Raw genomic sequence first — 27,285 nt, forward strand, 5'->3', positions numbered from 1 at the left:
ACCACGGGATCTCAGTTCTCACACCGTCTTCTTACGTGATGGCATCATCGCGACCCCGCCCTTTCTTGCGATGGACTCGCGCTGGGTGGCGCAGGATTCGGAAGCCGTCCTAGAGGCTGCACGGCGCGCCTGCGTACTATGGCGAAGTGACGCAAAGCTCCAGGTACGCCTGCGCCGCCGTTCTGGTGCGCCCGCGGAGACGCCAAGGCGCCTGTGCGTGATCCTCTGCGCGCAGCAGGGATGGCGTGGCCCGCGAAGTGGACTGTTTGTTGAGTATCCTGTCCGCTTGATTCTTTGTGGAAGGTTTCCCATCTTAGCTGCACGTTAGGCTGGCTGAAGGAACTTTTCTTAAAAAAATGTTTTTAGTTGTATTTTTGATAGTTTTTATATAGTTGATTAGGGTGGGAAGGGTTGAGGATTAGGGAGTGGGTGAGACCTTTGTTTCCTAATTTTATTTTGCTTCTTCCTGTATCTTGGAAAAGGAATAAATAAGGGGAAAAGCTTCAGTCAGCCTCCCCCGCCGCCTCAGTACCCGGGGATGGGGAATGGCCACACGACGTCATCCCAGGGTCCCCGATGTGGAGCATGCTCTGAGGCTTCTGCTCACGTGGTTTCGATAGTTCTAACATGCCGTCGATCTCACCGCACCAAGGATGAGGAAATCCCTCCAAGGGCCATCGGCTGACATAGTTCACCTTAGAGTCTGCATTTGCCCAGGTGGCTGCTGTCAAGTTTGACCAATTTGTTTTGTCCTTCCTCTGTAGACCCCGATGGACTGCCATATCCTCCGTGTGCGTCTGGGTATGCCTCACCTGCGGGGACTTTAAGCAAAATTCTGATGTTTGTCCTGCCCCGGGTTTCTAATCCGTGGACTTGGGCTGGCCTGGTCCGTAGTGCAGGCGGTCCAGGGAGAGCCTTTCCTGGTTCTGCCAGCCCTTCCCAGACAATGGGAACGCCCCACATCCCGGTCACTGCAGCAACCACCGGCCTTTACCCCTTCCAGCCTGCTCCCTCAGCATTTATTCAGTAACCTGTCGTTGTGGGGTGCCAGGTGAACTTGGGATCTGAGCTCAAGCCGCTACTCATTGACTCATGCCTGCTCCCACATGGGGGGTTCAGAGGAACATAAGTCAGATGTCCGGAAATACCTTGTAGTGCTTTTTGGTTTTTGGTTCTGAAGATTCTGGATGAAGACCTTGAGATCCTATGCACACTATTTCTATGCTGTGGGCTGCAAAGGGGCCACACTTAGGGCTTTTAGAAGGAAACCATTTGTTTTCTTCTTAGCCATGCAATAGCTACCATTTGCAGGGTTGTATAAATTCAGGCAAGTGGGCCTGGTGCGATAGCATAGCAGTTAAGGTCCTCACCTTGAACACACCAGGATCCCATATGGGCGCCGGTTCTAATCCCTGCAGCTCCACTTCCCATCCAGCTCCCTGCTTGTGGCCTGGGAAAGCAGTTGAGGATGGCCCAAAGCCTTGGGATCCTGCACCCGTGTGGGAGACCTGGAAGAAACTTTGGATTGGCTCAGCTCCATCCGTTGTGGACGCTTGGGGAGTCGGCCAGTGTCCGGCGGTTGGCGCTCCATCTGGGCTGTTCACGTGGATTACAGCGACTCAAGTATATAAACCATCACTTGCTGCCTCCCGTGTCTGTGTGTGCTGGCAGGAAGCTGGATTGGAATTACATCCCACACTTTAACCATGCTGTTTGATACAGATGGGACACTGGTGTCGCAGCTTTACCCACAGTGCCGCGACACTGGGCACCAAGCTGCTTGCTCAGTGGGAACGATGGACTTCCACCGTCTGTATCAGCATGTCAGAACTATCGGAACCACTGTATATTGGTGACATCATCCCAGTCTCTCACCTAAACAATTTGAAATGTGGGGCCAGTGTGATGGCTCAATTGGCTGATCCTCCACATGCAGCACCAGTGTCCCATTTTGGCAACAGTTTGTGTCCTGGCTGCTCCACTTCCCATAGCTCCCTGCTCAGGGAAGGATGGCCCAGTGCCTTGGGACTCTACACCAAAGTGGGAGACACAGAAGAGACTACTGGCTTCAGATCAGCTCAGCTCCGGCTATTGTGGGCATTTGCGAAGTGAACCAGCAGATGGAAGACCTGTCTCTTTCTACGTAGATCTTCCTTTCCAAGAAAAATCTTTAAAAAGCAAAGTGAAAACAAAACCTAGTTGCTCCACTTCTGATTCAGCCTTCTGCGCGTGCATCCTGAGGAGGCAGTGGAAGATGGCTTAGGCTCCTGCCCGCATGCTGTGTGGCTGGGAAATCCTGCGCTAGAATCTGAATGAATATGAAGGATTGAATGAGAGGATTTTCAGAAAGCTCATGAATAATACATATAGTTTTTTTTTTTTAGATTTATTTATTGCAAAGTCAGATGTACAGAGAGGAGGAAAGACAGAGAGGAAGATCTTCCATCTGACGATTCACTCCCCAAGTGGCCACAACAGTTGGTGCTGAGCTGATCCAAAGCCAGGAGCCAGGAACTTCTAGGTCTCCCACATGGGTGCAGGGTCCCCAGGCCTTGTGCCGTCCTTGTCTGCTTTCCCAGGCCACAAGCAGCAAGCTGGATGGGAAGTGGGGCTGCCGGGATTAGAACCAGTGCCTATATGGGATCTGGGTGTGTTCAAGGCAAGGACTTCAGCTGCTACGCTATCGCATCAGACCCAAATAATGCATATAGTTTAAAAAATGAGTTCTGAACTTTTTTTTTTTTTGCATTAAAATCCTCTTGCAATTAATTTTCTTTTAAAATTTTGAGAGACACAGAGCTCATCTGCTGGCTCACTCCCTCGGCAAGGGCTAGGGTTTGGCTGAGGTGGTAGCTCAATCCAGGTCTGTGTGTGGGTGATAGGAACCCAATTACTTGAGCCACCCCCTGCAGTTTTCCCGTGTTATTGGCAGGAAACCAGAAGTCATGTCATGGGAGGTAACTGAGACTGGCACCTTGAGAGCTAAAATAATTCGCCAGAACAGCCAAGGAGGGTTAGCCAAGCTGGTTTATGGATGCCTGGGCCGACTGGACAGCCTGAAGCTGGCCACTGCAGCCACAGACTACAAACCCGGAAGCTGGCGCTCAGCTGCAATGCTTTAGAAGTTCAGGTGAGTGTTCCAGTGGCTGGGCAGGTTTTCCCAATCAGGGAATCTCGCTGGCCAGCAAGCTTAGGGGATTTCCCAGGCCGGCACTGCCTGAGGTCACAGGCCGTAAGTGGCCCTTTGAAGGGGGCCACAGGTGTTTCACCTGCCAGCCTGCTCGCTGAATTCCATCCTTGCATGTACACTTCAACCTTCCGGGAAAATTCTGGGCAGATCCATCTTGCAAGCTCAGACCGACTTCCTGAGTAGCTCCAGAAGCTTGGCTGGGCCACGCGGAAGCCAGGAGCCTGGAATAAGTGCTGGTTTAAAGTGCTGGAGCCATCACTTGCGGCCTCCGGCAGTGCACCTCAGCAGGAAGCTGGTTTAGAAAAGCAGTAGTAGGTCGGAGTCAAGCCTGGAACTCCGCTGTGGGATGAGATGTGGCTGTCCCAAGCAGCCCTGTGGTGTCACATGCCCAACCACAGTCACTATTTTGAACCAAAAGAAGCTCTGCTCCGCAAGCTGTGCACCCCCAGCAGAATCCCTGCAAGCCTCAGAGTAGGGCAGGCTGTTCTCCAGAGTGCTGCTGAACTGCTTTACAACTTGGTTGTTGTCCAGCACTCCCAGCCCTCTATTCAGAAGTCCGCCTTCCTACCTCGAACTTGGAAACAAAAGACACAGGCTTCCCAACTGGATGAATCTAGGTCATGTGCCTGGCCTGAACCATTGACTGCAGCCAAGGGAGGCCTGCGCGTCGGTTCAGGCTGAATTCCTTCCACATTCTTGCACTGAAGGGGGCTGGGAATACGCTGCGTGGGAGTTCCCGAGCAACTCCCTGAACGAGTCCTGCAAAAGCGAACAAAGTTCGCTGTCTGTAACTATTTATAGTTAAAAAAAAAAAATCAGTACAATTGCCCTCTAGAACACAGAAAAATTGGCTCACAATCTTGATGTTTATAACCATCGCAAGAAAAACAAACGGCAGACATTCGATTTGGAAATGCATAAAATACAATCGAAGACGTCACTGGGTTTGAAAGGCATAGTGACACCAGGACAGTGCAAGTTTGTCGCTGAATTCGATGAGGGCTGTGTGATCAGACCAGTGGAAGAGCTTTCTGTTTGGGAGACACACCCTGAAATGTTTAATGGCTAACAGGACATTTTTGAAACTTTCAAAGGGTTCAAAAACGTATTAAGAAATAATTTTTAAAAACCCCCACACAGACACACATAGCAAAGCAGCACATGCTGCCTCATGTCCACACTTGGCAAATCTGGGTGAAGAGTTGTAGTTCTTTGAAACTGAAAGGACCTGTGAAGCACAATCGTCTGCTACCATGGTGGAGGCTTCTACAGTCTTTTATGACACAATAAAAAGGAAAAAAAAAACCTTGAAAATTCCGAGACCAATGTGTTTTCCGTTAGCCAGAAAGTCTTGTCCAGTTAGTTTCTGCAGCGTTGTATCAGCAAAACAGGGCTAAAAATTTTTCTTTGGGAAAACTAAAAACATTTTTAATGTCGTAGAGCTTTTTTTTTTTTTTTTTTTACAGTTTTTAAGCATTTTATGGGTAGGTCAGACCCTCAAGCTCACAGTGCAGAATCCGTTTTTTCGTTTTTGGTCAGACAGCCCTGCAGACAAACGACCCAAGTGCGGGGACACCGCGCGGCGGAGGCTCGGGCGGGGTCTTGGAACCGCCCCCTCGCGCTGCCTGCCGGGAAATGTAGTCCCTTCCCACCGCTCGGCCCCGCGCTCCTTCATCTCGCGAGATGACGCTCGGCTTTAAGGCGCTAGGAACCGCCTACCCCGCTAACGTGTTTTTCAAATCCACGAATGGGTGCCAAGCTTAGGCTCGAACTAGCCAATCGGAATGCGGAGTCACCGGGAAATTTAAATCGCGCCGGCCGGCGGCACGAGGCACACCGTCTGTGGGCTGAGCCGTGTTGGACGTTTCTAGGGCACCTGACCCGCCAGCCCGTGAGCCCACACCGCCTGCTGGGGACGCCTGAGCCGGTCGTGCAGGTACAGGCCGGGGTCAGAGCCCGCACCCAGGCGGTAACGGCTGCCTGCGAGGCCGCGCCCGGCTCGTGGGTGGCGGGTGGGAAGGCCGCGGGGACGCGCCGGGCCTGGCTTGGGCCTCCGTCGCTCGGGAGGCCTTCGGGGCGTCGTCGCTGGTCGCGGCGCGGAGGCTGTGGAAGCGGCACCGAACGCCTTGGCGCACCGCGTCCGGCTCAGGGCCGAAAGTTGGGCAAAGGGGCCGAGCGGAGCCGGCGTCCTCCCTGGGGCTGACCGTGGCGGTGGCGGTTGGGAAGGGTCGGACGCGTCGGTCCCGGAGTCGCCGTGCCCGCCGCGGCGTCCTTGCTCTCGGATGCCGCTAAGCCGCTTCGGGCTCTTACCCCGGAAAGCTCTGGGAACCGCACACGTGTGAGCGGCGCTCGGGCTGCAGGTTTTCGGGCTTGACGAGACGCGTCCGCCTGAGGCAGGTTGTTCAATGTTTGAACTTCCCGGTGTGGCGAATGTGCTTGGGTGGGCGAACCTCCGCAGGGCCCGCATGTTCTGCCCCTCCCCAGTACCAGGGTCCCACAGCTGGTCCGAATTGAGGGGACGCTCTCAACTTTAGGATGGGCAAAGATAGCGGTTTTGTTTTTTTTTTATTGACAGGTTTGAGTTATTTTGTATTGATAACATAGGAATGTTTTGCAATTAATTGTATTGGCGCATATTGAAATTCTGTGGTTCTGTTAATGTGGCTGCGGGGACGTTTTCAGTGTGGCTAGTACTAAACTTGGCATGGCTGGCTGCCCTGGGGTGTTGGGGCCCCTCCTTCGACTGGCATTGTATGGGTGCTAACAGATTGGTAGTGCTCATTCTGGGGCGTCCTTTGACAAAAGCATAAACGGGGATTTTCTCTCCCTGTCTTCTAGCCTATTCGTTTTACTTCCTAACCATGTCGACCAATGAGAATGCCAATTCCCCGGCTGCGCGTCTTAACAGATTCAAAAACAAGGGAAAAGACAGTACAGTGAGTACTTTTTCTGTGGTGGTGCTTTAATAACTTCAGATTGTTGACGGGGTTGGGAACCTTGGAAGCTCTTTTTTAATGTAACCCAAACTAACAGGTGATGTCTGTATGATCTAGGAAATGAGACGGCGCCGAATAGAAGTGAATGTGGAGCTAAGGAAAGCCAGGAAGGATGATCAGATGCTGAAAAGGAGAAACGTCAGCTCTTTTCCAGACGATGCAACTTCTCCGCTGCAGGAAAACCGCAGCAATCAAGTGAGTGCTCTAGTGGGCGGTCCATGTGGGGCTGTGCTTGGAAACCTGAGGATTCCTCTTCCTAAGATGTTGACTAGCACACCTGTGGGGTGACTTTTCTGCCAGTCACTGATGGTGTGCGTCCTCGCCTTTCCTGCACACGCTCCTGCGAGGCCATTTCAAGCTTGGACTTCGAGGTTTCCTTGTGGCTTGGCTGCGTTGTGCTGGCCCTTCCAGTGTTGACTGGTGTGTCCAGTACCAACCACTTTCCAATACATTCTGACCTTTTGTGGCGCTCTATGTTTTGTACTTGTTCAAATTTTTTTTTCTCCTGAAATACAGTAGCTTGTTAGTTTACTTATCCCTTCACTGTGTGCCGTATATTGTTAATTTTTTTTTCCAAAACACAGTCATACAAGATGTTTTGATCAGTAATGAGTTTCAGTGGGATGGGATCTCATGAAGTAATGAAACTGTTAACAGGAATGCACAGCAAAGAAGAGACCAGGAAAAAAGGGGGCTTTTAGAAAAAGAACCTCTGAGAGATTCGCAGTGAGAGTTTTGGCAGAAGATTTCCAGCAAACTTGAAAGACTGAGAATGTAGACCCCAACACTTAGAGGTTTCCTCAGTAGGAGAATGTTGGGGGCGTGTTAGCTGCTCACAGGCTCATCAGTGATGAAAGAAGAAACCACCGCACTCATACATTCAAAGAGTGACATCTCAAGAGAAGCTGTATGTAGTCCGTCAGAGGGATTCCAGGGCCTTTGTCCTAGATGACAGCTGCATTCTGACATGAGCACCTAGTGATCCAGGAGCCTTGGGCCTGCTTCTGCCAGCTGATGCGCACCCTTGGGTGCTGCAGGTGATGGCTGCACTACTGCGATACCTGCCACCCACGTGAGAAACCCTGTGTTCACCCCCAGCCCTTGAGGAGTGAATCTCTTTTCAAATAGTATTTAAAGTTTTTTTTTTTTAATGATTTTTTTATTGTAAAGTCAGATATACAGAGAGGGAGAGACAGAGAGGAAGATCTTCTGTCTGATGATTCACTCCTCAGGTCACTGCAACGGCTGGAGCTGAGCCAATCTGAAGCCAGGAGTCCATATCCTCTTCTGGGTCTCCCATGCAGATACAGGGTCCCAAGGCCCTGAGCTGTCCTCGGCTGCTTTCCCAGGCCACAAGCAGGGAGCTGGATGGGAAGCAAGGCTGCCAAGATTAGAATCGGCACCCGTATGGGATCCCGGCTCATTCAAGACAAGGACTTAGCTGCTAGACCACAGTGCCGGGCCCTCAAGTGGTGTTTTGAAAGTCATACATGACCATAAGCTAAGGTTAATTTGTTGCTGAGTAAAATTTCTTACAGAGTTACAGAGGCAGAGATCTTCTTACTGCTGGTTTACTCCCCAAATGTTGCAAAAGAAAGGGCTGGACCCCACGGAAGCCGGAGACTCTTGAGGGTCTCCCATGAAAGTGCAGGGGCCCAAAGTCTGACCTTTTTTTTTTTTTTTTAAAGATTTATTTATTTTTATTGGAAAGGCAAATATACAGAGAGGAAGGTCTTCTGTTCAATGATTCATTCCCCAAGCGCCCGCAATGGCTGGAGCTGAGCTGATCCTAAGCCAGGAGCCAGGAACTTCTTCCAGGTCTCCCATGTGGGTACAGGATTGCTGTCCTCAACTGCTTTCCCAGGCCACAAGCAGGGAGCTGGATGGCAAGTGGGGCTGCCGGGATTAGAACTGGAGCCCATATGGGATCCTGGTGCATTTAAGGCGAGGACTTTAACCACTATGCTATCATACCTGAGTCAGTTCTTTTGTATTTTTAAGATTTTTTTTTATTGGAAAGATATGCAGAGAGGAGAGACAGAAAGATCTTCCATGTGCGAGTTAGCTCCCCAGGTGGCTGCAGCAGCTGGAGCTGAGCTGATCTGAAGCCAAGAGCTCTTCTGGGGTTTCCATGTGGGTGCAGGGTCCCAAGCAGAGTGGCTGATGGGGAGAAGAGCAGCAGGGTTGGAACCGGCACTCACATCCATGTGTGCGAGGTAAGGATTTAGCTACTGTGCAGTGCCCCAGATCTCGGTCCTCCAGCATATAGTTGTCAAGGACCCAGTTACTTGAGCTGTCATCTGCTGCCTCCCAGGGTGTATCTGAAGCTGGCCTGAGAGCCAGGCCCTCTGCCATGGGATGTGGGCATCTGCTGCGTCGGACACTTTCCTGGACACCTTGCCTTTGGGTGAATGATAGCATTGCTTCTCCAGCCTTTCCGCTGTGACTCCCAGCATACAACAGATTTAATAAGCTCTGTCACAGGAGTACATCGCTTACAAGTTAGGGAAAGAGGTCTCCAGCGCGTTGCAGTGCACGTGCAGTGAGGAACCATTAGGATGTTCTGGTTCAGGTTCCTTTTCTAGTGACTACGTACTTATACTTCCCTAAAAGGTTCTTTTTTTGTTTTTTTTTTTTGTTAAAGGTTTAATTATTTTTTATTACAAAGTCAGATATACAGAGAAAAGAGACAGGAAGATCTTTCGTCCAATGATTCATTCCCCAAGTGAGTGCAACGGCCAGTGCTGTGCCGATCCAAAGCCGGAAACCTAGAACCCCATATGGGATCCCGGGGTGTTCAAGGCGAGGACTTTAGCCGCTAGGCCACACCGCCGGGTCCAATACTCCATTAAAAGGTTCTTAGGAAGCAAGTTTGAACTATTCTTCATATAAAACATGTAATATCAAAATTAAATGACAATCTAACTTTTAGGTCATAAACCTAAAATTAGCTTCACAATGGCAATGTAATGTATTTGTATTTAATCCTAAAATTCCATTTTTCTTTCAGGCCACTGTAAACTGGTCTGTTGATGACATTGTCAAAGGCATAACCAGTAACAATCTGGAAAGCCAGCTACAAGCTACTCAGGCTGCCAGGTAAGCTTCGTGTGTTATAATGTGGGTCACCTGAGAGATTCGTTTGTTTTTGTTTTATTTTTTTTGGTAGGAAGGGAATAGATAAATGATATGGATAACATGAAACTAGCCACAGAGAGGAGAGACAGGGAGAAAGATCTTCCATCCGATGAATCACTCCCCAAGTGGCCACATGGCCGGAGCTGAGCCAATCCGAAGCCAAGAGCCAGGAACCTCTTCCAGGTCTCCCACACTTGTGCAGGGTCCCAAAGTTTTGGGCTGTCCCCGACTGCTTTCCCAGGCCACAAGCAGGGAGCTGGATGGGAAGTGGGGCTGCCGGGATTAGAGCCAACACCTATATGGGATCCCGGGTGTTCAAGGAGAGGACTTCAGCCACTAGGCCACTGTGCTGGGCCCTTTCGGTGTAATTTTTATAGAGACAACTTCTGACACAATGGCATTTGAAGACACTGGAAAGAAAAGCAGACTATCAGAAAATATATTTGGCTTCTCAAGAAATCACAAAGGATTAATACTTTTTTGACAGCCTGACAATAAAAAACAAATAGTAAATGATTACAGGCAAGATACACACCCATTAAGAGGAATGCATGTGAACACTGCAGAATCTCTTTGTTAGATTGCAGATACTTGTGAAAAGAAGTGGCGTGGTTCCTAGTCAGGCTCTGGGGAGGAGGAGGATGGACTTCGTGGTAATAGAGTTCCAGGGTGCCTTACCACGTAGTGATTTTCTTACCTTATGTTGTTGTTTTTTTTTTCATAAAGGTTAATTTTTATTGGAAAGTCAGATATACAGAGAGGAGGAGAGAGAGAGAGGAAGATCTTCCATCTGATGGTTCACTGCCCAAGTGGCCACATTGGCTGGAGCTGAGCCAATCCGAAGCCAGGAGCTCTTCCGGGTCTCCCATGCAGGTGCAGGGTCCCAAGGCTTTGGGCTGTCCTCTACTGCTTTCCCAGGCCACAAGCAGGGAGCTGGATGGGAAGCAAGGCTGCTGGGATTAGAACCAGCGCCCATATGGGATCCCAGCGGTGTGTGCAAGACGAGGACTTTAACCACTACAGTATTGTGCCGGGCCCACCTTATGTTCTAAACTCTTGAATTCAGTCTTTTGAGAATTTTTTTTTTTTTAATTTGAAGTTATTTATGTATAAACTTAAGACCTTCAACTTGTGTTTTTTTTCTTGTCCCTTCTTAGGAAACTGCTCTCCAGGGAAAAACAGCCCCCAATTGACAACATAATCCGGGCTGGTCTGATTCCCAAGTTCGTGTCTTTCTTGGGCAGAACAGATTGCAACCCTATTCAGTTTGAGTCAGCCTGGGCACTCACTAACATTGCTTCTGGGACCTCGGAACAGACCAAGGCCGTCGTGGATGGAGGGGCTATCCCAGCCTTCATTGCTCTGCTGGCGTCTCCCCATGCTCACATTAGTGAACAGGCTGTGTGGGCTCTAGGAAACATTGCAGGTACTTGGTGGGTTATTTGGACAAAGAAATATCTAGTAATGAGGTAGAGAGAATGACCTTTGTTATTATAAGTAATAGTGTTATAGCTCTGTGTCAAGTTTGAAGCTTGCTGCGGGTTACCAGGGGACATCTTGGGATTCCAGTCACAGCAGTGATAGTATTAGTCAAGGGCATTGGCATAAGCTTGCCTTTTGCTCTTTCTTCAGGGGATGGTTCCGTTTTCCGAGACCTGGTTATCAAATACGGTGCGATTGACCCGCTGTTGGCTCTTCTGGCTGTTCCTGATATGTCGTCTCTGGCAGTAAGTGAGCAGCACCGCACACTCACCTCTGGTGCCTCAGCAGGAGACCTCGCTCACTGCTCTTTCTTCTCCCTAGTGTGGTTACTTACGGAATCTTACCTGGACACTTTCAAACCTTTGTCGCAACAAGAATCCGGCACCTCCATTAGATGCTGTTGAGCAGATTCTTCCTACTTTAGTTCGTCTCCTGCAACATGATGATTCAGAAGTGTTAGCAGATACCTGCTGGGCAATTTCCTACCTTACTGATGGCCCAAATGAGCGGATCGAAATGGTTGTGAAGACGGGAGTTGTGCCCCAGCTAGTGAAGCTTCTAGCTTCTAATGAGTTGCCAATTGTGGTAAGTTGTCAACTGTTAGAACACAAACTACAGGGAACACATCAGTTGATACAGTGAAATGGTGCCTATTTCAGGACATAGTGGGCCTTTTCTCCAAACTGGAAAATACTCAAGTGGTGATTGGTGTCATTTCTTCCCGTTTCAGACCCCTGCGCTGAGAGCCATCGGGAATATTGTCACGGGGACGGACGAACAGACACAGGTTGTGATCGATGCAGGAGCGCTTGCGGTCTTTCCCAGCCTGTTGACTAACCCCAAAACTAACATTCAGAAGGAGGCCACGTGGACGATGTCCAACATCACAGCTGGGCGTCAGGACCAGATACAGCAGGTTGTGAATCATGGATTAGTCCCATTCCTCGTCGGTGTTCTCTCAAAGGTAATGAAGCCTCAGGATTTAATCAGATGATTGTGTTTATAGGCAAACTTGACGAGTTTCCAAAAGTACGTTGTTGGATATTGTTTATTATAACTAGCAGTCAATAACCCCTTTTGTTTAAGAACCAACCACAACTGGTTTCTGTAATATGGAACTTTTGGAATCTCTTTTTTTTTTTTTAAGATTTATCTACTTTTTATTACAAAGTCAGATGTGCAGAGAGGAGAGACAGAGAGGAAGATCTTCCGTCCGATGATTCACTGTCACTCCCAAAGTGACCGCAACAACCGGTGCTGCGCCGATCTGAAGCTGGGAACCTGGAACCTCTTCCAGGTCTCCCACGCGGGTGCAGGGTCCCAATGCATTGGGCCGTCCTCGACTGCTTTCCCAGGCCACAAGCAGGGAGCTGGATGGGAAGTGGAGCTGCTGGGATTAGAACCGGCGCCCATATGGGATCCCGGGGCATTCAAGGCGAGGACTTTAGCTGCTAGGCCACGCCGCCGGGCCTGGAATCTCATTTGTATAACTGTTCTGAAATAAGCCATCTTTTTTTAATAGGCAGACTTTAAGACACAAAAGGAAGCTGTCTGGGCTGTAACCAACTATACAAGTGGCGGGACAGTAGAGCAGATTGTATACCTTGTTCGTTGCGGCATCATAGAACCATTGATGAACCTTTTAACTGCAAAAGATACCAAAATTATTTTGGTCATTCTGGATGCCATTTCAAATATCTTTCAGGTAAGTGTTAACCTGATGGCATTTATTTGACTTTGGACTAATTGAAATGAGCTAAGAGTACTCATTAGTAGCAAAAACAAAAAAACCCTGCCAATCTTTCTCCTAATTAAGAGGCAGAGAAAGATCCCATGCAGACGTTTATCCCTCATACACCTGCCAGGGCCTGGCAGTGCCTTTCAGGTCTACTGACATGACACTTTTCTTGTTTACTTGTGATTTATTTAACACTGCCAGTATGTGGCATTTTGCTTTAGTGATTGATAATGATGATTTTTCTGGAAATTCACACAGAGAAGTTTGATTTAGAATAATAAAATGAGCCGTCTGTCAACTGTGTGGCCAGTTCTGCTTGCCCTCTGTATTGGATTTTTAAAAACAAAGTAGATCAGTAGGATTGTTGAAGGGACTGTTGATGCACATTTCTGTCTCTACATACTAATGCTCAAATGTGGATGCTTCATTGATGTGGAGCCTTCAGAATTCAGGCCAGTAAACTGGACTTTTTTTTTTCCTTTTAGGCTGCTGAGAAATTAGGTGAAACTGAGAAACTAAGTATAATGATTGAAGAATGTGGAGGCTTGGACAAAATTGAAGCTCTTCAAAACCATGAAAATGAATCTGTGTACAGGGCTTCATTAAACTTGATTGAGAAATATTTCTCTGTAGAGGTGAGTGATTGTACTGTTAATGACAACTTGGAAGATAACACATTTGAGAGTGATATGTTTTTTTTTCCTCTGTACTTTTTAAAATGAGCTCTGTGTTTTTTAAGTATAGATTTTGAGAGAGTTCTCATATTTGGTTAAAATGCCCACAGTGGCTGAATCTAGGGGCCAGGAGCTCATACCAGGTCTCCTGGCGGACATGGTGACTCAGATTGAAGAACTCGAGCCAGGATGTGCATTAACAGGGAGCTAATGAGCCCAAACCTAACTGCCTCAGTATCCTTGTTAATATTGCAGTTTGTGTGCTTGCTTAGGGCTTGGCATCTTTGCCCATTCATTCTTTGGGTTAGTGATGATTTTGCCTGAGAGTTTGACAGTCTTAGAATGTCTTAGAATTGTTCCTGGAGATGTAGGCAAACCCTGTGACCTTACTCTGGGTCTGTCCTTCCTAGTGAAAAGTGTCAGGTGGAGAAAAGTCTCCCCTATCACTGTGGTGGGTTTGTTTGACTGATTTGGAACCCGGGCGTTCATGAATTGACCAAGTTTCAACAACCCTTTTCTCCTGTGTCGGAATACAATTTCAGGGTTAAAGGTGGGATGTTGCTTGGGAATGTGCCATGCTTATGGGATCACTGCTTTTTAATATTTCAGGAAGAGGAAGATCAAAATGTTGTGCCAGGAACTACCTCTGAAGGCTATACCTTCCAAGTGCAGGATGGGACACCGGGCACCTTTAACTTCTAAGCTGTGCAGCTGAGACAGATGTTGTTTTGTTGTGCACTGTTTGGTAAAAGTTTGTCTTACTGTTTCTCTCCTAAGACCTCTTTTTTAAATGTGGTTTGTTACTGTAGCACTTTTACAACAAAACTATACTTGAACAGTTCCAAACTGTACATACTGTATGAAGCTTGTCCTCTGAATGAGTTTCTTATTTCTGTGGAATTTCGTATCTTACAGTGTCCTGTAAATAAAGATTCAATTCCACCCCTTTCCTCTCCTTGTATCTTCTAATTCGTCGCTCTTTTTTTTTTCAGATTTGTTTATTTTTATTGGACAGATGGATATACAGAGAGGAGGAGAGACAGAGAGGAAGATCTTCCGTTCGATGGTTCACTCCCCAGGTGAGCCCAACGGCTGGAACTGAGTGGATCTGGAGCCTGGAGCCTCCTCTGGGTCCTCCATGCAGGTGCAGGGTCCCAAGGCTTTGGGCCGTCCTCAACTGCTTTCCCAGGCCACAAGCAGGGAGCTGGATGGGAAGTTGAGCTGCCGGGATTAGAACCGGCGCCCATATGGGATCCCGGTGCGCTCATGGTGAGGACTTGAACGGCTACACTATTGCGCTGAACCCAGTATGGCGCTCTTATTGTTGCAAATGAAGGGTGACCCAGTTGGCTGGGCTCAGTAGGGCTAGGCCTGCTTGTAGCTGTTATTTAGTGATTTAATGGGAAGTTTGCAATGCTGGCAAGGCTGCCTTTTCTCCTTGCTGATTGAGTCTCCTGGCTTTGTTCTGAGCTGTTTCCCCTCATGGTACTTACTGATCTGACATCGTCTTCACTAGTTTCACAGAAAAATGAACACGGTTTTTAGAAACCCTCAGCCAGTATTTAGTCTCACTGGCCGGGGAGATAAGTTAAAAGTCTTCTGGAGCTACAAGTGGAAGTCATTTCTCCCAGACTTGTCCAAGTGAAGCCTGGCACCTCTCTGGCATCACAGGGGAATGGTTTGTTTGAGGGAGAGAGAATTTCCTGTTTTTATCTAATTCCCCTGAGCTGTGCATTGTGGTTGAGGGCCACAGCTCTTGAGTGAGCTGCACTCCCTGGAGGATGGGGACTGTATTCTGAGATGTTTCAGAACAACTGCAGAACCTCACAAGGCAGGACAGCGTGGCAAGCCCGGCCTCCACTGCCGAAGACTGATGCCTTTGCCTGTTTTCACCATGCAAGAGTAAAAGCTGGACCCTGCGCGGTGGCCTAGCGGCTAAAGTCCTCACTTTGAGTCCGCCGGGATCCCGTATGGGCACCGGTTCTAATTCCGGCCACCCCGCTAACCATCCAGCTCTCTGCTTGTGGCCTGGGAAGAGCAGTGGAAGACAGCCCAAGGCCTTGGGACCTAGAACCGCATGGGAGACCAGGAGAAAGTTCCAGGCTCCTGGCTTTGGATTGATGCAGATCCAGCTGTTGTGGCCACTTGGGGAGTGAATCATTGGATGAAAGATCTTCCTCTTTGTCTCTCCTCACTGTATATCTGAGTTTCCAATTAACTATTTTAAAGAGAGTAAAAGCTGTGAAGGTGGAGGGAGGAATGAAGGCTTAAGACTAAAGGTCAAAGTGACTTCTGACCTTTAGGCATTTTTCCAAGTCCCTGGTAGTAGAGCAAAGTTCCACTTCCCAGGTGTTAGGTATTGCATTTTGGAGAGAACAGGGTTTTCCAGTTAACGCCGTGGAGTTTACTGCCAACACCTGAGATAACTCCCACAGTTCAGCTTGGTGAGACTGCCCTGACGCAGGGGGAAGCAAGGCCTGGCAGACTGCCCTCCGTTCCCCACTCGCTTCCCCTAACTTGGATACTGGATCCAGACATCTTCAACTTCATGTAAGTAAACCTTGCTCCCTTTAAGGCGAGCTGAAATGGCTGAGTTACCTGTTGATAACAGTGTGAGGTCTGTGTTCATGACTCAAAGGTGAAGTCGTGGGTGACTGGTTTCTAACAATAATTGCCCTAGATTTCTTAACGTGCTCATTTCCTTGGCCAAGTCAGAAGCCATGGAGGCCTTTGGATTTTTCATTTATTTGTGAGTAAAATTGTACATCTTTGAAAATGGCCTTTGTGCTTTGTGCTTCTTTAGTTATCTGAAAGGCAGAGTTTCAGATAGTTTATTCAACTGCTGGTTCACTCTGCAGATGGCTGCCCGGGCTGGGCCAGGCTGGAACTCTGTCTGGTCTCCCACATGGGTGCCGGGGCCCACGCTGTTGTTGGGCCTCCCTCTGCTGCTCACCCAGCACACTCGCAGGGAGCCAGCTTGATTTTAGAAAGTCAAGACAAAATGGCCAGTGAGTTTTCCCTTTTTCACAGTTAGTCTCAATTAGTGATTTGTTAATGCAGTCAATATTGAACATCCTAGCAAGTTTTCGTCCCAAGGTTTTATATAATTTTGCATGCAACTTTTTTTTTAAAATTTTATTTTAATTGGAAAGTCAGAGAGGAGGAGACACAGAGGAAGATCTTGCGTCTGTTGAGTCACTTACCAAGCGGCTGCAACAGCCGGAGCTGTGCCAATTCAAAGCCAGGAGCCTGAAATCGCTTCTGGGGTCCAAGGCTTTGGGCCTTTCTCGACTGCTTTCCCAGGCCACAAACAGAGCTGGATGGGAAGCAGGGCCCCTGGGATTAGAACCGGCGCCCATATGGGATCGTGGCACCTGTGAAGCGAGGAATTTAGCCACTAGCCTGCCGCGCTGAGCCCAGCTTTCATTTTTTTGTGAGATGGGAAGGTAACGCTTCAAACTTGATGAGGCAGTTATCAAAGTACATCGACCAACAGTTTGGTTATCATCCTTTTAAAGGGAATGCTCCTTAAAAGCTTGAACGTTGGTGTTCAGCATTTCACAAAAATTCCAATTCTTGCATCTTGGCGTAGTGTTCTCTAGCTACCCCTGACCGCTTTTCCAACCAAGTGAAATTAGCTTTCTCTCTGTGGTTGCATCACCACTGAAAGAAACAACGAGATCACTGAGATTGTTGACTCACGGGCTTGGCTCCTGGAATTTCTTCCTGTGTGTGGGGGGAGGGAAGTGGGGACTTCACAGAACCAATTCTGTTGAAAGCGTGCTGGGTTCTTCTCCATGCCACCAACGGCAGGAGGAGCAAATGTGGAGTTGTGTTCGGGCAGTTTGGAGGACAGTACAAGATTCCAGCCCCTTGCGTGCCTCCCTCCCCCTTGCTGCAGCTTGCCAAAACCATCTGACTGATTCTGGAAAGCTCTTGAAACATTTTGTTAATGGTGCTTTCTTAGGAGATGGGGGTATGGCCAAATGATGGGGGGCCTCTGCCTCCCCATGCCCCCAGCGGAATGGGGCCAGGCAGTGTGTGCCTTTTTTTTTTTTTTCTCTTGTAGCTAATAAAGATGATAAGAAACACCCAAGCTGTCAGGCGGGGTTTTCTGAAGGAAGAAGTACCATTTAATTTTGGGCATTTGTGTGATATTGGCATGCTGCTGGCAGAGTTGGAAAACCGTGATTCTGATGTCACAATGCTCAGTTCCTCTTCAATACTTGGGACAGTTTCACAGCACTGTGTAGGAGGTGGGAGCACCAAACCCTCAAAGTGATGGCACGCACGTTCCTCCCCACTTGATGCCGCCAGTTCAGGGGTGGGGGGCTGGCCACTGGGAGCCAGTCTGCCTCCTCACAGGTCCGTGGGAAGTAAATGCAGACAGTCCGGAACAAAACTCAGAGCCCAAACCCAATTCGTATCTCCCTGGAGAGTTCCAAATACTTGAGCCGTCATCATCTGCTGCCTCCCCATGTGCATTAGCGGGAACCCAGACCAGAGGCAGAGCCAGGATTTGAACCAGGCACTCCCAGCATGGGATGTGCTTGCCTCAAGTGGCATCCTGACCAACTGCCAACATGGTTTTAACAGAAAAGTGTCTTTCATTTCCTCCTTTGACTCCTGTTTTGATACATTTTGACTACCAGGCTGGGTGTATTGCTACTCTTCTCCCAGTCAGGAAAATTGACCGCTCTGGATTGTTTGTGATTTTGTATGGAAAGATAGGATCCTATTCAAAAGTTGGTAGTGTGGGCAGCCTTTATGCCTGGCTGGGGCTGCACATTGCCTGCTGACTGGCAGATGGTCCTTCCAGGCTTGTCAGGGAGTGCAGAGACCAGCCTTGTGTCTGTGACAGCTGTCCCAGGGAGAACTTTCTAGAACTTTGGGCACTGTTTCCCTTTCTCTTCATTCTGTTGCATGGAAGGATTGGCCACGAGAACAGTCACTAGGGCCTTGCAGGTGCATGGTGGTGATGTTTCCAGGGAAGCTTGTCTCAATAGCAGGTCCTTTTTGCTTTAAGGCAGATCCTTTTTTTAATCTTAAGATTTATTTATTTTTATTGCATAGGCAGATATACAGAGAAAAGGAGACACAGAGAGGAAGATCTTCCATCCGTTGATTCATTTCCCCAAGTGGCCGCAATGGCTGGAGCTGAGCTGATCTGAAGCCAGGAGCCAGGTGCAGGTGCAGAGTCCCAAGGCCTTGGGCCGTCCTCGACTGCTTTCCCAGGCCACAAGCAGGAAGCTGGCTGGGAAGCAGGGCTGCAGGATTAGAACCGGCACCCATATGGGATCCTGGTGCGTTCACGGAGAGGACTTTTGGCTGCTAGGACACTGTGCAAATATTTATTATTATTGGAAAGTCAGATACACAGAGAGGAGGAGAGACAGGAAGGTCTTCTGTAAATTGATTTACTCCCCAAGTGACCACAATAGCTGGAGTTTAGGTGAACCAAAGCCAGGAGCCAGGAGTCTCTTGTGGGTCTCCCACACGGGTGCAGGGTCCCAAGGCTTTGGGCCATCCTCAACTGCTTTCCCAGGCCACAAACAGGGAGCTGGATGGAAAGTGGAGCAGCTGGGATTAGAACCAGTGCCCATATGGGATCCCAGCGTGTGCTCATGGCAAGGACTTTAGCCACTACACTGTCGCACCGGGCCCTAAAAATATGTATTTGAAAGGTAGTCACAGACTGTCCATCCACTGGTTCACTCCCTAGTTGGCTGCAACAGCCAGGCCTGTGTCAAGGTGAAGCTAGAAGCTTGAGTTTCCATCCAGGTTAGCACACAGGCGATGCTGCTTCCCCCCCCCCCCCCCCCCAAGCACTGGCAGCGAGCTGGATTGGAAGCAGAGCAGCTGGGCCTTGTAACAGCCACTGCTATGGGATGCTGCTGTGGCGGGCTGTGACTTCACATGCTGTGCCCCATACCAGCCCATGTTTTGTACACATTTGTAATGTGCTGCTTGTATTCACCTCCTGAGCTATTTCATAAAGACCAATGGTTTTAGCCACCCTAACAGAACAGGAATCTCAACACCTGTCCCTCACAGATGGCATTTGATTAGTATTCATTTCAAAAGTAATGAAAAACACCTTTGGCCCCTGCAGAAGATGGCGGCAGGGGCATTGGTGTTTTCCTTGGTGTACAGAGTGGGCGTGGCCGGCTGCTCTAGCCAGTAGGTCCCCCATTCCCTCAGGACTGGAGCCGAGCTCTGCGACAGAACCTCAGGACTGCAGTGAGGAATCGCCAGATCCAGCTTGGCCTTCCCCAGCACCGTCAGATGTGTCCTTGGGCCATGGTCAGCTCCGTCCTGGGCCTGGTTCTCTGCGCCGGAGGGGACAATTGCCGTTTCCCTCTGGTGTTTCTGCTGTGGTCATCAGACTTGCCTTTCTTGGAGGAGATGGGGGGAATTTGCTGACCAAAGTCGCAGCTGGTGCCCAGAAGGCTCTCAGCTGGTATCCCCGTCTCTGTGCCCTTAGGGTGGGGGGAGGGTACGAGGATGGTTCCCATCCCCCCATGCTGGGAGATTCACGTGCTGGTCTTGGACAGGACGAACCCTAAGAGTGGGATGTGGCCAACCAGTTTCCTTTTTTTGTTGTTGCAGTGTTCTAGAATTCTGCCTAAAACACAAGATTGACCTCAGCCTTACCCCACCTAAGGTTAAGGGAGAGTAACTAGCTAAACAGCTATTACCGATATTCCTAATGTGCCTAACACAGTTTTTAATTCATTTTTTGCTCTTCTCCACTCTACACGGTTTGTGAATAATTCATATCAGGAAGAAACTGTAAGGGTCTCTTTTTCTCCTTTTTTTCACCAAAATAGTTCTTCAATGTCCCAAGTCATTTTATTTTATTTTTAATGTTATTGACATAGTTGAGGGAGATGTATACCCCTGTGGGCCATTGTTTAAGGTAGGGAAGGTTGAGGTATGGAAGAAAGAAGTTGGATAAAGGTTTTCTATTTTTTTTTCCTTGTGTCTGCAGGGAGCTGGGGAAGCAGAGGGGGATGGGGCGCTCCTTGCTGCCAAACTACATCAGCACCCAGGAATGGGGACGGTCACTTGATGTCATCTTGGAGACCCCAATGTGGGGAAGAATGTTCCGAGAGTATTACTTGAGTGGCTTTGGTAGTTGTGAGACGTCGTCGACTTTTGACGCACCCTCGTGTTTGTGTGTGTGTGGATGGGTTTATGGTGCAAGTGTGTGTGTTCACAGTCACAAGAGCTGTCTTCCAGGGTAGGCTCTTTAAGATGATTCTAGAAGATTCTCCATTTCCCCAGGTGAGGGTATTGGTCCATCCTACTCAGGTAAATGGGCCACAGAGCACAAAAGGTTTCCATTGTTGCCAAGAAATTCCTGTCCATCTCCTAGAGACAATGTGGGGAAGGCTGGCAGGTCTGTAACATGCTTCAGCTGTTGAGGAAATGCTTGAAATAATTTCCTGCTCTAGAGAATAGAGGGAGGGCCAGAAAGTTGGAAAGTATGACTGTCTCCACACGCTCTCCAACAGTCAGGAAGCACTTAGCTGGCTCCCCCAACGTTTCCAGCCCTGGATGCCCCAAGCAACCCCAGCCCGAGCCCCCTAAGGAACTGATGTTCACATGGGCGCTGACTGAGCTTGGAAAGCCCCAGCAAGAAAGTCCTACTGGCTGGCCGAGATGGGGGCGCAGCCAAGGCGGAGGTGGACCCTCTGCTTCTGCGACAATGGCGGCGGCAGACAGGGAGAGGGAGGAGGAGGGAGGGCAGGGAGGCAGAGGAAGTCCACCTAACCCCACGGCCGCGTGAGGTTGAGACCCAAGTGAGAGCGGCCACAGGGTCGTGTTGGCAACCTTGGCCGGCTTCCATTTAACTGCAAGCTCAGATACCGGCACTTTAGCTGGATCTTTTTTGGGCCTTTATGCAAGATTTCAGTCAAAAGCAAGATAAAACAAAAAAGACAAGTTTTTAAAAATTTTATTTTACATTAAGATTTATGTATTTACTTATGTACTTGTACTAGAATGGCAGATTTACAGAGAGAAGGCGAGGCAAAGAGAACATTATCTTCCACTTCCTGATTCACTCCCCAGTTCAGCTGAACTGATCTCAAGCCAGGAGCCTCTCCCAGGTCTCTCCTGTGTGGTTGTAGGGTCGCAAGGACTTGAGCCATGCTCCATTGGCCTTCCAGTCCTTAAGCAGGGAGCTGAATTGGAAATTGGAGCAGATAGAACATGAATCGGCATCCATAAGGGGTGCTGATGCTTGCAGGTGGCGGATTACCCTGTTGAGCTATTGTGCCAGATCCAAGATTTTGTTTTTACTAATGGTTCTCATTTGACAGAGATTTTTCTCCCCCGAAGGACATTTGACAAAGGCTTTGTAGGATTTTAATTGTTACCTCTGGGATAGAGGATGACACTTTTTTTTTTTAAGATTTATTTTTATTGCCAAATCAGATATACAGAGAGGAAGATCTTCCATCCAGTGATTCATTCCACAAGTGACTGCAATGGCCAGAGCTGTGCTAATCTGAAGCCAGAAGCCAGGAGCCTCCTCTGGGTCTCCCACGCGGGTGCAGGGTCCCAAGACTTTGGGCCATTTGGGGCTGTTCTCCCGGGTCACAAGCAGGGAGCTGGATGGGAAGCAGGGCTGCTGGGATTAGGAACTTCGTCCATATGGGATCCTGTTGTGTTCAAGACAAGGACTTTAGCTGCTAGCGCACCACGCTAGGCCCCAGGACGACACTATTAACCAGCCTAAAATACACAGTATACTCTCAATATGAGGCATAATCTGGACCAAAATGTCTAAGGCATGGAGATTCAGAAACCCTAGGCTGTAGGTTCAAAGTGGGGGTGAGTGTCTAGGGTAGCTTTTTTTTTTTTTTTTAATTGCAAAGTCAGATATGCAGAGAGGAGAAGAGACAGAGAGCAAGATCTTCTGTCTGATGATTCACTCCCCAAGTGGTGCAATGGCTGGAGCTGAGTTGATCTGAAACCAGGAGCCTGGAACTTCCTCCAGGTCTCACACCCTCCCTCCCTCCTTTGCTTTGTTCTTGACCATCACTATGTCCATTTCCTGGTGACCAATAACCAACTATGTGCCAACCAATGCCCTGTGAGACAATTAGCTGCCTTCTATCTGATTAGGCTACAGTAGGTCTGGATCCTATTAGAGGAGCCCTATGACCCCATTGGCCAGGGTCCTCCCTGGACCACCCGGCTCTTTGCCATGACTCCAGCCACCGCACACCTCCTCCATCTTGCAAGGAAAGCAACAAAAGGTCCCACGAAGCTTTGTTCCAGGGAAGAGCCGATGGTGAAGACACCCACGTCAGAATACCTGGGCGTCCACTTTAGCTTCCCAGCCCTGTGGATCCCAGGAGGGCAGTGGCTCAAGAGATTGGTTTTCTGCCACCCAGGCCAGCGGATCTGGAGTGAGTTTCCCGCTTAGGCTGCTGTGCATGCCTGGGGAGTAAACCAGTGCACTCCTGCTCTCTGCCTTTAAACAAACAAGAAATGACTGAATAAGAAAACTCACTTCAAACCTTAAAATTGTAGCAGGAAGGAATCCACATGCCTTCTCTTTCTAACAGTGTATAAAATAATGCCCAGCAAAACTCGCAAGACTTCATGGGTTAACCCACTGCAGCCTTCTAGAGAAGGCAACCCGAGGGGAATGTCCCGCCCCACCCCCTTCCAGGCCTGGAACCCCGCCTAAAACTCAGTCCCCAAGCTTTCTAACCGGTTGGAGCCCAGGATCCAGTTTGGGAAAAGCATTGGTGGGAGAGGCTCGGGGCAGGCTCCCGCACGACAGGGCAAGTCGCCACAAGGAGGCGGTAGAGCTTAGTGGCTGCGAGTCTGGGCTCCGGAATCCAAGGGCTCTCAGCCCAGCCTCTGGCGAGCTGTGTGATCTCCAGCGAATTGCTTTACTGCTCTGTGCCTCAAGCTCCAAAGGAGAGAAATGTGGTCCCTGACCCTTGGGGGAGATTATACGGGCAGGCGAGACGCCCAGCTAGTGTTAGCTGAAGCGGCAGGGTGGGACACCACCAGCTGGGAGACCGCGACCCAGGCCCAGGTGCATGGCTGCTGGCTAGGTGTTCCTGCTCTGAGGCCCAAGCAGCCTTCCCTGCCCACCGCGGGGAGACAGCAGGTGTGGGCTCAAGGATGGGGTTTCTGCCACCCACATGGCAGACCTGGATGGGTCACACTGGGCTTCCCGGTGTTGGCCGTGGTGGGTATCTGGGGAGGGAGTCAGCAGATGGGAGAGCTCTGGGTTTGCCTGCTTGCCTTTCCCATCAAAGGAGAGTGAATAAACAATGAGAGCAGGAGTTTAAAGGGGAAACACCTTTCAGGTGGATGATCATTTCGGCCAGTTTGTTTTTGAGAGCAGTACACTTCAGACTGAACCCTGAAACCTCTTTTAGTCATTCAAAGAGCCTTTCTCCAGCCTCTCCTACAAGCCATGTCCCATCCTGGTTATGGACCTGATTTCAACAGCTGCCCTTCACACCATCATTCCTGAAGTCTGTTCCTGTCATGCAAAAGATGCATGATTTGTTCTGTTGTGCTTTTGAGTAGGACAAGCTACCTCCTCCTTCTGTAAAAGATGAATTTATCTATTTGAACAAGTTAGAGAGGAGCAGAGGAAGACAGCTCTCGCATCTGTGGGTGTATTTCTTCGGCTGGGCCAGATCAGAGCCAAGAGCCTAGAACTCTGTCTGGGTCTCCCACATATGTGACAAAGGCCCAGGCACCTGAGTCATCTTCCATGGCTTTCCCAGACACCTTAGCAGGGAGCTGTATTGGAAGTGCAGCAGCCAGTGGCCCATATGGGTGCTGGCGTAGCAGGTGGAAGCTTAATTGCCTGCATCCCAATGCTGCCCTCACAAGCTTTTGGTCATGATAGTGTCAGATGCATAGATTAGAAAAATGGATGGGGCCAGTGCCATGGCATAGTGGTATAAGTTTCTGTCTGTTGTGCTGGCATCCCATATAGGTGACTGTTCATGTCCCAGCCACTCCACTGCCCATCCAGCTCCCTAAGCAATAGAGGATGGCTCAAAGCCTTGGGATCCTGCATCCATATGGGAAAACCAATGGGAGCTCCTGGTTCTTAGCTTCTGGCTTCAGATCTGCTCAACTGTGGCAGTTGTAGCCACTTGGGAAGTGAGCCAGCAGTTGGAAGATCTTTCTTTCTGTCCTTCTCTGTGTAACTCTACCTTTCAAATAAAAATAGAATAAATCCTTTAAAAAGTAGAAATACCCAATACCCAATATTGGTATATATTTAATACATATTATTCCTACATTGCATAATACAGCATGTTATTTTTCCCTGTTGTTATGTATATAATTTATTTGGGGATTTAGTTATAATTGCATGGTGATGGAGAGGTTTGCTTTTTTCCAACTTTTTCTTGCCCAAAGTTTCAGGGAGGAGCTGAGAGAGAAAACTTTGTTTTGTGTGTTGATCACACTGAAAGTCCAAATTGGGGGTGGGAGCTCCTGGCTGATGACTCTGTGGGGCATGGGAGGAGCTGGCATCTCTGTAGAAGGCCCAGGGACAATCGGGTGTGTTAGGATTCTGGTCACCAGAGAGCAGGAATGTAATAGATTTAATTGCCAGGTTGCAGATGGCCGGCTGGTTTGGAGGAAAGCATCAGAGGTCGCGTAAAGAGGTTAGAGACCAGTGAGAGTAGGTCTATCCCCTTGGAGCCCTAGGACTGCGGGTTGGCCTTGAACCCTGGAACCCTGGGGAGTGAACCAATGGATGAAAGATGTCTGCTTTTCCTTCTCTCTGTAAATCTGCCTTTCTAATAAAAATGAATAAATCTAACTAAAAAGAATATGAAGAAGAGTTACTAATCCCATCATTTCTGTTCCTTTCATTTTAAGTAGACCCGACAATAAGCAGGTAACTGGCACAGTGATTTAATCCCCTCTTGGGATGCTGTATCTTATATCAAAGTGACTGACTTGAAGCCAGATGCTCCACTTAGGATCCAGTTTCTTGCTGATGTATACCCTGGGAGGCAGCAGATAAGACTCAAGTACTTGGGACCCTGCTACCTACATGGGAGACTTAGATGGAGCTCCTTGTTCCCGGCTTCAGCCTAGTCCAGTCTTGGCTCACACAGGCACTGGAGAAGTGAACAAATGAAGAGAAGATCTCTCTCTTTCAAGTGAAATAAAGGTAAAAATGTATAAACACGCCCGGCAAGACCATCTTTTTTCCATTAGATGGGATTGTCTGGTCTTTGTGTCTTGTGGCAAGGAATGTAATTCAGAAAAGATGCATTTTTTCATGAGGATTCCTGCCAGAGCCAATGGGCAAACCAGCCCATGGTCATCAGGCACCCTGTTCCCTCCTGCTCCCACAGCCTCGGGCCTGCCTGCCTGCTCCCTGGGCCTGCCTGCTCCCTGGGCCTGCCTGCTCCCTGGGCCTACCTGCTCCCTGGGCCTGCCTGCCTGCTCCCTGGGCCTCCCTGCTCCCTGTGCCTGCCTGCTCCCTGGGTGGGCCTCCCTGCTCCCTGGCCTCCCTGCTCCCTGGGTGGGCCTCCCTGCTCCCTGGCCTCCCTGCTCTCTGGGCCTGCCTGCTCCCTGGGCCTGCCTGCTCCCTGGGCCTGCCTGCTCCCTGGGCCTACCTGCTCCCTGGGCCTGCCTGCCTGCTCCCTGGGCCTCCCTGCTCCCTGGGCCTCCCTGCTCCCTGGGCCTGCCTGCCTGCTCCCTGGGCCTCCCTGCTCCCTGGGCCTCCCTGCTCCCTGGGTGGGCCTCCCTGCTCCCTGGCCTGCCTGCTCCCTGGGCCTCCCTGCTCCCTGGGCCTCCCTGCTCCCTGGGCCTCCCTGGGCCTGCCTGCTCCCTGGGTGGGCCTCCCTGCTCCCTGGCCTCCCTGCTCCCTGGGCCTCCCTGCTCCCTGGGCCTCCCTGCTCCCTGGGCCTGCCTCCCTGCTCCCTGGGCCTGCCTGCCTGCTCCCTGGGCCTCCCTGCTCTCTTGGCCTCCCTGCTCCCTGGGCCTGCCTGCCTGCTCCCTGGGCCTCCCTGCTCCCTGGGCCTCCCTGCTCCCTGGGTGGGCCTCCCTGCTCCCTGGCCTGCCTGCTCCCTGGGCCTCCCTGCTCCCTGGGCCTCCCTGCTCCCTGGGCCTCCCTGGGCCTGCCTGCTCCCTGGGTGGGCCTCCCTGCTCCCTGGCCTCCCTGCTCCCTGGGCCTCCCTGCTCCCTGGGCCTCCCTGCTCCCTGGGCCTCCCTGCTCCCTGGGCCTGCCTCCCTGCTCCCTGGGCCTGCCTGCCTGCTCCCTGGGCCTCCCTGCTCTCTTGGCCTGCCTGCCTGCTCCCTGGGCCTTCCTGCTCTCTGGGCCTGCCTGCTCCCTGGGCCTGCCTGCTCCCTGGGCCTATCTGCTCCCTGGGCCTGCCTGCCTGTTCTCTGGGCCTGCCTGCTCCCTGGGCCTCCCTGCTCCCTGGGCCTGCCTGCTCCCTGGGCCTCCCTGCTCCCTGGGCCTGCCTGCTCCCTGGGCCTACCTGCTCCCTGGGCCTGCCTGCCTGCTCCCTGGGCCTCCCTGCTCCCTGGGCCTCCCGCTGCAGTGGGAAGGCTGTGGAGGAGTCATGAAATGGGATTGGCTCCTTTGTCTGCTGTTGACCTCTTTACCTTGGCATTTTCAGCAAAATCCCTGTCTCTGTATCCAAAACTCCAGAACATTCTGAAGTCCCCAGGACTGCCATGTCCTCCGGGCAGTACTCCAACAGCACATGTGCGTTGTCCCGCCCTCACTTAATTAAGAACACTTAAAATTAGTTCACAATGTGAAAAAAAAAATCAGGAGTTCATCATAACAGTTTGTGTTTTGGCTTCTTTTGACAAATCAGAAGTGGCAAGCGATGGCCATCAGTCTCAGAGGGCGGCACATGGCCAGAGCTGGCTGTGGGGTGGCTGCCCCCTTGGCTACGCTCACTCCACTGCAGTCCTCCCCTCACAGTCCTCACTCACCTCACTCACCAGTACGGGCCACTTGGCTCTGCAGGCATTTCAGGCCATAACCCTTGGGATGTTCGTTTTTATTTTTTAAGAGTTTTGAAAGGGAGAGAGAGA

General features: G+C 50.1%; 1 protein-coding gene across 1 annotated transcript; it reads left to right on the plus strand.

Moving 5' to 3' along the window:
• Window positions 1–4,982: 4,982 nt before the first annotated feature.
• KPNA2 (karyopherin subunit alpha 2) lies at window positions 4,983–14,168 on the plus strand. Its single transcript, XM_004592975.3, has 11 exons — window positions 4,983–5,126; window positions 6,029–6,126; window positions 6,244–6,381; window positions 9,197–9,285; window positions 10,482–10,750; window positions 10,957–11,051; window positions 11,128–11,391; window positions 11,537–11,770; window positions 12,329–12,511; window positions 13,030–13,179; window positions 13,828–14,168. The coding sequence occupies exons 2-11, from the start codon at window positions 6,052–6,054 to the stop codon at window positions 13,918–13,920; spliced, it is 1,590 nt and encodes a 529-aa protein (XP_004593032.2). The 5' UTR covers window positions 4,983–5,126; window positions 6,029–6,051; the 3' UTR covers window positions 13,921–14,168.
• Window positions 14,169–27,285: the final 13,117 nt, after the last annotated feature.

Source organism: Ochotona princeps, chromosome 17 (assembly GCF_030435755.1).
Source record: "Ochotona princeps isolate mOchPri1 chromosome 17, mOchPri1.hap1, whole genome shotgun sequence".
Taxonomy (NCBI): domain Eukaryota; kingdom Metazoa; phylum Chordata; class Mammalia; order Lagomorpha; family Ochotonidae; genus Ochotona; species Ochotona princeps.

Bases quoted from the DNA above. Each gene is read 5' to 3' on its own strand.
- KPNA2 (XM_004592975.3), top strand. From the start codon at position 6,052: ATGTCGACCAATGAGAATGCCAATTCCCCGGCTGCGCGTCTTAACAGA. The intron at 9,286-10,481 runs GTAAGCTTCGTG...GTCCCTTCTTAG, and splicing joins CAAGCTACTCAGGCTGCCAG to GAAACTGCTCTCCAGGGAAA. The intron at 10,751-10,956 runs GTACTTGGTGGG...CTCTTTCTTCAG, and splicing joins GGCTCTAGGAAACATTGCAG to GGGATGGTTCCGTTTTCCGA.